The sequence below is a fragment of the Rutidosis leptorrhynchoides genome, chromosome 2 (assembly GCF_046630445.1).
Source record: "Rutidosis leptorrhynchoides isolate AG116_Rl617_1_P2 chromosome 2, CSIRO_AGI_Rlap_v1, whole genome shotgun sequence".
Lineage (NCBI taxonomy): Eukaryota > Viridiplantae > Streptophyta > Magnoliopsida > Asterales > Asteraceae > Rutidosis > Rutidosis leptorrhynchoides.
In genome coordinates this window covers 662,611,798-662,624,634 of record NC_092334.1, presented here as the reverse complement: position 1 = coordinate 662,624,634, position 12,837 = coordinate 662,611,798, and the positions used below count along the sequence as shown (strand labels likewise).

The 12,837-nt window shown below is 35.9% G+C and overlaps 1 protein-coding gene across 1 annotated transcript; it reads right to left on the bottom strand.

Moving 5' to 3' along the window:
- Positions 1–6,786: 6,786 nt before the first annotated feature.
- LOC139893873 (synaptotagmin-2-like) lies at positions 6,787–11,231 on the bottom strand. Its single transcript, XM_071877063.1, has 8 exons — positions 10,251–11,231; positions 9,899–10,140; positions 9,746–9,764; positions 8,901–9,106; positions 8,552–8,661; positions 8,343–8,441; positions 7,269–7,644; positions 6,787–7,191 (listed from the first exon to the last, which is right to left on the bottom strand). The coding sequence occupies exons 1-8, from the start codon at positions 11,027–11,029 to the stop codon at positions 7,103–7,105; spliced, it is 1,920 nt and encodes a 639-aa protein (XP_071733164.1). The 5' UTR covers positions 11,030–11,231; the 3' UTR covers positions 6,787–7,102.
- Positions 11,232–12,837: the final 1,606 nt, after the last annotated feature.

Genomic DNA, 12,837 nt, shown 5'->3' with positions numbered 1-12,837 from the left:
CATAATTCATATTTATAACTTTTACCAACGACAAAAATAAAAATAAATAATTAAAGTTGTACAAAAAAATATTTTAAAGACAAAAAGAAAAAAGTCATTGTTAAGAAATAGGAGTATAAATACTACGCATATTTTTTCAATGAACTTAACTTTTAATTTAATTTCAAATAAGTTAAAATTAAAAATTAAAATTAAGATAATAAGAAATATGTGGGCTTTTTTTATCTCGTTTAATGTTTGGGCTTAAGCCCACCAGAAAAGGCTTGAAATCTGCTCATTTGTGATAGGGTTTTGGTATAAGTTAATTTTCTTTAACATTATTCAAACACCACACATTTTTCCATTTGCTTTATCCTCTACTAAACTGTATCTGAGTTTATCTTCTTGAATTTTCATCTTCAACGCGTTTTCATCAAATTTTTTTTAATTGTTTCTAACTTGTTTTGTTAGTATATTTTTAGCATAAATAATATCAAATCGAGTTTTATATAAACGATTTTTTATATGTATGCTTTCTCTAACATTCTCGTTCAACAAATCTAGAAAAAATAAACGTCGTTATTAAGAAACTCATATTTTTCTTTTCAAAGTGGTATTTGTAGTAGGTTGATGGTGGTGATGGACGGAGTTCGTGGTAGGGCGATGATGGCGGTGAACGGAATTTCACGATGGTGGTGGTGGAGGTCGATATTAGTTGTAGATCTCTCATCGTAACAATTAGAACCAAAATTTATGTTAAATCAATACCGGAAACCGCATCGGTCGGAAAAGTTGTTTTGGGTTAGAATTTTTTATTTTTTCAGTTTAAGATTAAAAATTTTCAAGTTCATGATCTTGTAAGTTCGTATATTATAGCGATATATGTTTTTATTTTTCAGTTGTTTTTTGTGTTTGTTATATTTTCAGACTTTGCTTAACTAAAAATAAAAAAAAATTGTCCTCAGATCTGTTTAGTTCTAGATCCATATTGGCTGGTGTTAGTGGCGACGTGCTCGTAGCAGCGGTATGGTGACGGTGGCGGCGGTGCTGGTGGAGGGGTGGTGGTTGGGTAAGAGGTAAAAAAAAAATGGTGGTGTTGAAGATCTAAAGATGTGAAAGAATATTGTAAACTGTGATCTTGCTTGGCGTCGGTGCTGGTGGATGGGTGGTGGTTGGGTAAGAGGTAAAAAAAAAAAAAATGGTGGTGTTGAAGATCTAAAGATGTGAAAGAATATTGTAAACTGTGATCTTGCTTTTTTTTTTTTTTTGCCACCTTGAGTGTGAAAAGACAAAAGTACCCCTGGTGGTAGTTGTTTTTGGTGATAAAAAATTCTTTATTAGTCTTTGTTAGTTACTGTATTAATTTTAGTATATGATTTTTGTTTTAAGATCTACTCCAATTTATTTATTTATTAGATTGTTTAGAATCGATTAAAGTAGATGTTAATTATTTAGTTCAACTTAAAATCAGAATTCAGAATAAAATCAGAAGATTAAGTAAATTATTTCCCAAAAATAAAAAAACTACTGTAGCTACAGTGCGCTACAGTGCGCTACAGTAGCTACAGTGTTTTTTGGGGTATGTGGCGGGTTGTGGTTGGAGGGTGTTGTCCATATTTAGTATATAGTATAATATAATAATCACAGAATTAGAAAAACTTTTACTTTAATTTTAAAATTTTAATTTCTTTGTGATTTTTAATTACAACATATAATTCAATGAATTGTAAGTTTAAAATAATATATTTCCAAGTATGAAATTTCTTATCTTTAAAACATGGATGGATATATATAAAGTTGCATTAACAAATTAAGAGTGCAGCCTTTTAGTATATGGCAACTTTACTAATATGCTACTCCGTATAAGTTTGTTTTTGCTTATTAATGTAGATTGATTACTGTTGGATATAGTTTTGTTTAGAAGAATTGGATATGGTTGCATAGTATTTGTGAAGGATGTTATCCCACGTAGGTGGGAGGAAAAAGTTGGAGGGGACTTGCTTGGTTATAAAAGAGAGGTTAAGTCTTCATTCCAAATTGCACCAATCAATACACTTTAAGTATTTGATTATTTCTTTCTTTCTTACCCTTGTTTGGGAGTTGTTTTAGTTAAATACTTTGGAGAGTGTAGTTGGCTTAAGAGAGTTGTCTATGTCATTGTAACAATTTGTGATATAGTGTATTTCTCTCTTTGGAGGCCCGTGGTTTTTCTTCTGTTTTGGAGTTTCCATGTTAAATTCTTGTGTTATGGATTGTTCTTATTTCTTTACTGTTTTTATTGGGCGTTTGTTGGGAATTAGTGAGACCGTAATTTCCCAACAACTGGTATCAGAGCGTCAGGTTTGACGGGGGTCTCGGTTATAGGAGTCGGAGTATGCTCTGTGGTTACCACGGGAGTGGATCGTCCACATCAGAAACGAGTTCTATTGATCGTATAGGGTATCTGGTTTGACAATATTTTTTTGATTCGGAGTAAGTGGTGTTTAGAATTTGTAGTGGACTGGGTGTTGGATTTTCCAATTTAACGGATCCTGTGCGCCACTCCACTACATCTGTCGACCAGTCGAAACGTGGGCAAAATCAGAGAAAGTGTTGTTCTTAGGATACAGATACGGTGTCGAAGTTCAGTCCGATGAGGTTTGATGTAGAGAAATTTGATGGAAGGATCAATTTTGGCTTGTGGCAGGTTCAAGTCAAGGATGTGTTGATTCAGTCCGGTTTACACAAGGCTTTGAAGGGTAAACCCACCCTTGTTTCCGGCAGTGATTCTAGCAAGAAGTTCGATGAAGAAGAATGAGATGATATGGCTTGGCTCATGTTCGTGTAAGGGCCAAGTCGTGTTGTATCTTCGTGTTTCTAATATAATCTTGCTTTTCAAAAAAAAAAAAAAACTATATAGTCTTCCCCAGGGGCGGATCCACCTTGGGGCAACCGGGGTCATCCGCCCCCGACGATCAAGAATTTTTCGCGATTTTTTTATATTTTATTTAATCAAAAAAGAGACTGAGCTATCTTGATATAAACGAAAAGTAAAAATCCAATAGGAACATTTGCCTTAGCCCAGTTGGTTATTGCCCATGCTTAAAATTGAGAAGGTCGCACGTTCGATTCAAACGTCTGTCATCAATATAAATTTTTTTAAATAATGTCTTTTTTGTAGAGTTATTTACTTATAAATTGTATACGAATTATTTAACATGATTGTTGATAGCTTAGTTCCTTAGAGGCTTTTGTTAAAGGAGGATAGGTGTGAGGTTCGAGACTTCTATTAATCTTTTTTTATCAAATAATTTTCTAATGCTAATTCAGATATGTTTTTATCAAAATTTTTGCCCACGTCGAAAAACATTTCTGGATCCGCCACTGGTCTTCCCGGTAATACTTTTCTTATTTGTCATATTTCGATTTGAGTGTGATTTTTGGGAGAAATTCAGCTATGGGAACCACATCTTTGCACTACATATATTTCTTTGACGCTACTTGGGATATCATTTGAACATTCACTCCATTCACTTCAAGAGACGTCTACGATAATCGACCTCAATTTCCATCTTGTTTTCAGCTTCTTGCAACAACGTTGGGTCTCTGCTTCATCTCAGCTTTTGTAAAGTCTCCTGATTTCGATACCTTTTTGAGGTTTGTTTCAATTGAAGTTAATCAAAAGTTGTAGATCTTCTCTTGTTATCATCTTCATCCATTATTTGCTTCTGGTTGGGACTTTCCTGATCTCATCTACCTTTTTACTTCCTTTTTTTTTAGACGCCCACCACCTGCTCGACCTTTTGTCTCAAAGAGTTTCAACATTGTGTCTAGATTAATTTCTCCGTTCAAGCCTTCACCTATTCCGATCAACCACCTCTACGACCACCCATTCCACCATCTCCTCCGGTCAGCCCTCTGACCGAATATGATGTAATCCTAATGTCGAAGCCAAATGGCTTTTCGTCTACAAAGTCGAGTGCTAGTCGTGTTACATCGTTTTTGATTTTCAATTTTCCGGATTCTTGGTCTCGTGATGATTGTTTGAGAGTATTCGAGAACTATGGGGCTCTCAAAGACGTGTACTTTGCTCGGAAGAGATTGTCGAGTGGTCAACGCTTCGGGTACGTCCGTTTTGATGGCGTTTCTGACATTGATTCCTTCATGAAAGCTCTAAACAACATTCATGTCAACGGGAGGTGGATTCGTGCCTATAAGGCCTTAGAGAGAAATGTATCCAATCGTGTAATGAATAAAGATAGTGGTGTCAACCGGAATGCTGATAATTATGGTCGAGTTTCCAATGTGAATGTTAACGATTATGAAGAATTTCCACATGCTCCTTGGAGTCGTGTCTCTTCAAACCCATCAAATCCAATTAGTTGGGAAGGTAAAACATTTGATGATTCTCTTGTTGGGTCTAACCAACAACCTAATGTGCCTCAGCTTATCAATCCAAATCGTATCGAGTTAAAAGTCGGGGGTAAATGGATCGAAATTGATCTTCCAGAATCGGTGAGTAATCATAACCTCGTTTTTAGTTTTAACAAGGACCGACTTTCGTGGTCTCTGGTCGAAATAAATAAGTCCTGTTTCGAAGATGCTGACGATGGGATTCAATCGGAGCCGACCAAGGGTTCCAATACGGGTGATAATGAATCGTCAGGTTTTGGTTCAGATTCCTCAAGTGAGTTTAATGTAACGGAAAATACAAATATGGATGTGAATTGTGAAGAACAGAAGAAGGATGTTCAACCTGAAAAACCTACTGTTAAAGTCGTGGAGGTCGATGATGATGAGGTTGAAGATGGTGAATTCACGTCGGATTCTGATCAGTCCCCGTCCGACACTGCTTCGATTTCCACACCAGAGTTCAATTTAAACGGAGTCCCAATGCCCGATAATTTTCAATCGCCGAGGTTGTCAGTTGCAGGTTCCAATGCTGATAGTGCAGGTCTCGAGGAAAGCAAGGGCACGCGTGTTTCTCCGTTTTCCAATTCGAGTTATAGTCGAACTCAAAATGGGCCAATACCTCCTATTGGGCCAGATTCCACCTGTGAGAATGTCATGGACAATCAGGCCTCAATCGAGTTAGACCTGGGCTCAGACCCTAGCCCAAAAGGAAAAGATTGTGTTGACTTATCGGACGTCCATCCCGATCCAATATATTCTGCGGTAGTTCGTTTTCGTGTTAAAAGGAAAAAAACTCATCCTTTGATCCAAAGTCGTTTTATTAATTATGTGTGGGGTAGGAGTAATATGAAGCGCAACCGACGTCTAGATAATTTTCGATGGCACGAAAGATATTTTATTGAGAATGTGATGAACAACTCGGAGGAGGATATTGGTTGCTGCTCATGTTGCTCTTCTTGCGCGTCATCGGACTCGGAAACATAGCTGCTTTGTAGTCGTGTTGTGTTATCTCTAATGTCCTCGTGATTGTGTGCCTAACTTATGTTTGTGTGTGCGTTCTAATCATGCGGTTCGTGTTGTTCGTGTTTTGTCTAGCTCCTTGCTAGTTTATTTCTCGTGTATTGGTTCTTTTTATTAATAAAAATTTACTTGCCTTTCAAAAAAAAAAAAAAAAAACATAATTAAGGTTTTGGACATATTCTGTATACATTTTATATCTAGTGGACAGAAATTATTATTATTAACCTATATACTAACACTCATGGAGAGTTTGGTCGTTTTACAAGGCCAAAACAACAACAGTAAAACCCCCTTTTTCACACTTGCTTTTCAATCATTTCCCCCCAACTATAAACAACTTACAAAAAATACCTCAAACTCTAGGGGGTTAAACCGTCAATCCTGTAAACTAAAAAAAAACTTCACCACCACCCTTCGACAGCCCGTATCTTCCTCCTCGCTCCGAGTTAAAATTCACCAATCACACCGTTAAACTCAAAATACTTTTATGAACAAAACGAAACTAGGTACGATCGAAACAGACACTTTTTAAAAAACACTAAACACAACGATAGCCCATATCTTCTCGCTCGCCGCAAGTTAAATTTTTTCGACAGCAGCGTCAGACTCGAAATAATTTTATCAACAAAACGAAAATAAGCACATTCGAAACGGACACTTTTTAAAAAACACTAAACACAACGATAGCCCGTATCTTTCTGCACGGCGCGAGTTAAATTTTTTCGCCAGAACCGTTAGATTCGAAATACTTTTATCAACAAAATGTTGGTACAAATTTTGTCCATGTTTTTACTTCTGCTGCTTCTGGTAGTAATTAGTATATAGGTTAATTATTTTGAGGTGATTTCCAAAATCGCATCTAAGCTAAAAATCGTATTTAACACAGCCTCATGCCGTGTGCGTAAATATCACTACATAATTAGACCACGACCCACAACTAATCGACTACAAAATCAAATGCACCCGCAGCAACGCGCGGGCCATTCATTAACTAGTTATACCATAAGACACGCTATAATTAGGGGGATGATTCTCACACACACTTTTTTGATCCACACACACCAATTGAGTATTATTAGAAGAGTAAAAGGTTAAAATAGGTGTGTGAGGATCAAAAAAGTGTGTGAAAATCTCCACCCTATAATTATGGTTTCAGCAATATAATAAATATAAATAAATATAATGATATAATAACCAAATGATTGTTCCAACTCAAAATAAAGTGAAAAAGCAAGATGCATGCACTAATTAGGAAAATACAGTTAACCTTACTTGCCCTTTTAGCTTTAACCAAAAGTATCTGCAGAAGAATACTTAAAGATGGAATACCAAATGAAAATTACATACAAAAAATTAATATTAATAATAATAATAATATAATATTAAAAAAAATAGGAAATACATAAAGAAGTTACATGGACAGATTAAAAATAAATCATTTGAAATTATCTACAATTATGTATATATCATCTCTTTTGGATATACTTGAATTCTTCAAGTTCTATGGTTCCTCATCAATGGGGAATTTAGTTCCACCTTATCAAAAACTCAAAGGGGCCGTACCGTATCAAACCGTAATAGCTAAAGCAAAAGCTGATAACTAATTAACAGAAAGAAAAAAAATCTAGTCCCTATACGAACATTTTTTCTGCTCGATTATCAAACGAAAGGGATTTCAAAAAAGTTACTTGATTAAGCTGAAAGTCTGCAATCAAGGATTGAAGATATTTGAGCCGCCCATATTAATAGCTGTTAGTATCGAAATACTTGTGATCACAGCAAGCCATATTAATGCTGAACCTGCAAATCGATCTCTAATTTAGCCAACACAAACAAATGTGAATAAAACAAAACATGTTTCTAGATGGGGTCCATACCTCCAGAACCATCAGAATTTGCAAGGTTGGGTGTGGTTGAATTTATATCCGTTGGATCGGTAAAAGGTTTATTAACCGATGTTTCAGAAGCAACTATTCCTTGAAATTCTTCACTGACGATAAATGCTGCTAATACATCCATGAACGTTTCTTTATCTGATGTAGGCGCGCTAGCTGGTTTTGGTTCAGAGAATTCATCGTCTGATGCATCGATATCGGATTTTATGGTTTCATCTTCTTCGTCTTCAACGTACGCTTTATACGTGAGTCGAAGTAGAATCTCTCCAGATGATCCATTGTTCAAAAGTCCCCAACCTCCTTGTAGTGTCACAACTCTATCTGTTGGTACCGTATCTTTTAACGATCGTAGGTCAACCTGAAATTGGACCAAAATAAAGATCTTGAACACATTTTAAAAGGAAAGATAACATAAAAAGCAAGGTTGCAAATATCGCTACTCGGTCGGAACTTTCTGAGTACTCGGAAACTCGGGGAGTACTCGAATGATGACCAAGTTTGACTTTGACCGATTTTCCGAGTAATCCTGAGTTTTGACAAAGTTTGACCGAGTAATCTGAGTACTCGCCGAGTAATTCCAAGTTCTGCAATACTGATAAAAAGGTATTGTACTTATTTCCAGCTTCTATTTAACGAAAACAGCTCTTGTTTTATTTAAAGAATAATACACTATCATTTTGTCATCGAACGAATGATGTTAGACCACTTGAGCAAAGGTCACCTTGGCCCGTAATGGTTCATCAAGCTACCTTAGCATGATAATAATGCTAAAATATAAAAATGTATATATGCATAAAAAACTTGATGGTTAGTTTATTGTTTATAGGAAAATTATTTTCCGAAAACAAGTGGTATGGTGCGCCCTCGGTAGCAGCTCCTTCGTGTCTTTTTTTTTTTAGTTTAACCTAAAGCAATTTTTGACAAAATGTTCTTTTTTTTTGTGTCGAAGAAGAACATTCGGGACCTTTAAAAGAAGTTTAAAGTACGGTACATTTTTGTGTAATATGTCCTTAAATAAAAGAAAAATGCAATTTTTAACATAAAAAAAAAGGTTACCTCTCCTGCACCAACAGTCAAATGTAAAAACCCAAACGAATCCTTTACTTGTATTGACAATTTCTGTTTTCGTGGGTTTATAACCAGCATACTAAAATCCTGCCATAAAGCACATAAAAAAATAAGAATAAAAGTACAAAGTTTTACATTAGTAATGAGCTTCAAAATTGCCATAAAAGAACGCAGACTAGTACTAGAAAACCCCTCACTTGATTCCATATTGGCTGACCAGGCGGCCCAGTGACAGTTGTTTGACTGTTCTTTTTACTACGCATAACTTGATCATCTAGCCTTAGTTCAACATACGGGTCTGTTTTTCCTGAACATAAATAAAAGTAAGCTAAATGAATCTTCATACAACCAAGATAAATTTACGTTTTAGTGTGCACTAGTTATGATATGACTTAACCATCACCAACATAGCCTTCTTGCAATATATATAAAAAATATTACAATATTACCTAAATGAATCTTCATGCAACTAGTTATGATATGACTTAACCATCACCAACAATATTACAATATATATAAAAAATGTGAAAATCTTTTAAAACCTACCATAGAAAATATAAGAGAGTTTCCGGGCATCAACTAGAGTGACTGAAAGTTCACCAACAAAATCTTTATTTCCTTCTTGCGTTTCCATCGATTTAGAATCGTTTTGAAGTGGACCAACTGCTTTTCCCTTTTGAAAGTCTAAAACGCTCTTCTTAGGACGCACGAATAATTGAGGCAAATCCTCGGTCAACAGCTTTTTTAAAAACCTAGAATTCCAAGAAACATCGAATAAGAAGTAGATGGATGACACGTTAAATTACCAAAGCACTAAAATTGAATAAAGTTAGGGGGTGTTCGGATTTGCGCTTCGAACTTAATCATCTGCTTACACTTTTTAATTTTTGGAAGATATAGTCTGCTTTTGAATACCTTAACTAAAAGCTTTCGAAAATCAATTCATACGAGTTGTAAGCTAATTATCTTTAGATAACTCGAATTACCAATTAACCTCTTCTGCTAAACAGATTGTGAGAATTTTACTTGTACTTCACAAGACAACTACCCTTTTTCACAAACTTCTCGTTTAGGTCATTTTAATTTAAATAAACAGAATTTGCTCAAGACTATACATTTGATGTTGATCATGCCAACTTCAAATAGGAACAGCGCCTGTCTCGGGTCTCCTAGTCCGTATTACTACAGTTGATTATTATTTATACCTTTTTTATAATTTACATCACATAATTAATTTCAAATCATACATCGAAACACTCTTTTAAATAATAAAGACATGCATTCATTGTAGAGATATCTATTCATAGTTGAGCACAGTGTATATATCATTGAAATAAGGTCATGATCACGCAATATATAAGAAATCATAATCGTATCGAAAAATGACTTACATTGAGAGTACAGGGATGGCTGGTATCGCATCAATACATGCAAGAAAGACGAAAAAGAATAATCCATATGTTAGTATAATTTAGTGTGTATATTATCTAGTATTAATTTGAACAATTGGTAACTAAAATTATAAATGTAAAGATATGGCATACCCATTAAGTTAAACAACCGAAATGGTGACAACTCGAACTTTATTTTCGGAAGTGAGACAAAAGCCCATGAAACAGCTCCCACCCAAGGCTCGGTTGGAATCAATCTCAATTTAACCCAAAGTTCACCATCAATATCAAAATGACGAACACCGACCGGAACCTTAATTGGAAAAATACCAAATTTTAACGTCAGCATTAGAAGCATTCGAGCACCACCAGTGTAACGCAGACCTATTTGGTACCTTGAATTGAAAAGCAATATAAGAAACAAAATGAGTAAAAAAAATACATCAAATATGTAAATTCTTGAAGGTAAATTTCGCTTTCGAGTTTAAAGAAAAAGAAAACTCACTGTAAATCATTCACACTGCGTGAAGTTCTACGTTCAACGTTTCTAACTACAAACGGTTCATCCCCAAGAGAAAATTGTTTTATTTCAACTCTTTCGACATAATTTGGTTTCTTTAAATCATCAATAACTGGTTGCATCAAACCGATGGCCCAACCTTCGAGCCCATTTCTATAAACTTTCCATAACTTCCCTAACACCATGTTCACCCATTCAACCGACTCCTTCCTCTGCAAATCCTTTTCAAGAAACAGCGAAAAACTTGTCGGAACTTGTGGCCACATACCTAATTTCGCGCCCTCATCATTGATCTTTTTCTTTCTTGATGTCCAAAGCTTATCGAACACAATCCCAATAACGAAAAAGAAAACAAACATTCCACCAATGTTCCTATTAATTGGAGGTAAAATGATAGGATGTATAACCCCAAGTTGAGTTCTTAATTTACCTACAATTGGGTCATCTCTAAATTCCCTAAATTCATTAGTATAATCTAATTGGTTATCATGTTGAGACAATTCAACACTATCTACATCTAATTCACTCGAAATTCGACTATTTGCATACTTATTGATACTCCTCTTAACCGAATTCGCAATCTCTAAGCTCAACCTTTGGTTTTTACCATTAATGGGTACCACACAAGCCAAAAAGGTACTCCTTTTTCTTCTTCTTCTAGATAGTTCTTTTCTACCAATTGAGGTGCTAATTGGTGTTCCTAGACTAAATTGGATTGTATTTTGACATGGGCATATAGATGGTGATGACATCCTCATTGACATACATGGAAATTAAAATGGGAAAACCCACAATTTTGAAACCCTAATCAAGAAACAAAAGATAATAGTTGATTTGGGATATAAAGTCTCAACCTTTTTGATATGGGTATCACAGAAAGATCAAGAAAATATAACCTGGGTAATGTTTGATTCAAACAAATTGGATTGAAGTTGACAAAAGTTTCAATCTTGATGAAAATTGATCGGATTTTGTTACCAGAAAGTGGTTTCAAGGAACGTGGGTCTTCACTGAGAATTAAGGAAATTGACAAATTGTGTGCTTTTATAATTCCAACGCAAATTGATAAAGGTCAAAACAGGAATATTCATGATACACAAAATACACGTGGGCGGAATCGACGCGGGTTGATTTGATACTGATGTTTTGACCCGATTATGTTGGGTCGGTTTTTGAGCCAATAATCTTGGTGAACGATGTTGATTATTAGGATCCAAGGTCAAAAGAAAAGAATGGAGGACATTTATTAAACGAGCTACGCCTACAAACAAATATTGGTGGACATTAAACGAGTTACGCCTACGCCTACAAATATTTGTGGACATTAAACGAGTTACGTGTCACGGACTTATCTAGATAAGCTCACGTGCGGCACTTAGTCTATACTAAGTCAGCCTTACTCGAACCTTATAACGATTCAAGTAACCAAAAGAGAAAATATTATAGAACAAGTGGAATTGAAGAAAATACTTATATTGCTTGAGAATGCTTTACAAGAGAGAATGTTTGAGATTTGCGTTGTGGTGTGCTAAATGAGGTCACCCCTATTTATACTACTCTTACATCAAAATGGATGGCTATGATTAAACTAAATCAATGGCTATGATCTAAGTACTAGAAACTTCATGACCTAGAAATATCTATGGAGTATCCATACCATTCTATGGAAGAATCAATGAGAGAATTCTAGATATTTTCCATATGCTTCTTGGGCCTTCCATGATTTGGGTTATAATCTTAGTGGGTTGGGCCACAAATTTGTTGGGTTGTGACATTCTCCCCCACCTAAGCTCACGACGTCCTCGTCGTGTGATCCTCGTGATACTTCTTGATTTTGTCTGTGAACTGCCATAATAAGTCTTCGGCTTCCCAGCTTGCTTCACTATCGGGCAAGTTACGTCACTTAACTTGGTATTCTCTATAGCTCGGCACACCTCGTCTCCGTACAGTTCGATGCAACAATATATCTTCCACCTCACGATCAAACGAAGTCGCAACTGCCATTGGTGCACGTTTGGAAACTCCTCGTTCTGGGTTTTCCTCGTCTCCATGATAAGGTTTTAGAAAACTTACGTGGAAGACTGGATGAATCTTTAATTTGGGCGGTAGTTGAACTCGATAAGATACATTCCCAACACGTCCAATTACCGGGAATGGGCCTTCATATCTCCGGATCAATCCTTTGTGCACCTTCCTAAATGTTTTGAATTGTTGAGGTAAAAGCTTCACCATCACTTGGTCCCCAACTTTGAGCTCAACATGTCGTCTTTTCTCATCCGCCCATTTCTTCATTTTCTTGGCCGCCTTATCTAGTGATGCTCGCGCCAAGTCGGCTTGTTCGTGCCACTCCTTCATCGTTCTATAAGCGGCTGGGCTGCTTCCATCATATGAAGCGGCCAAAGCATTTGGGTTCTCCGCAATATATGCGTCAAAGTAAACACATCGTAACTTATGGATTTCCCAATGTGATATCCCCCATCTTTCGAACGAAAGCCTTTTATAAATCAAGGCATTCTTGGAACGTTCTTCGAATGTCTTACAAACTGATCTCGCCTTAAATAGTTGTGCCGAG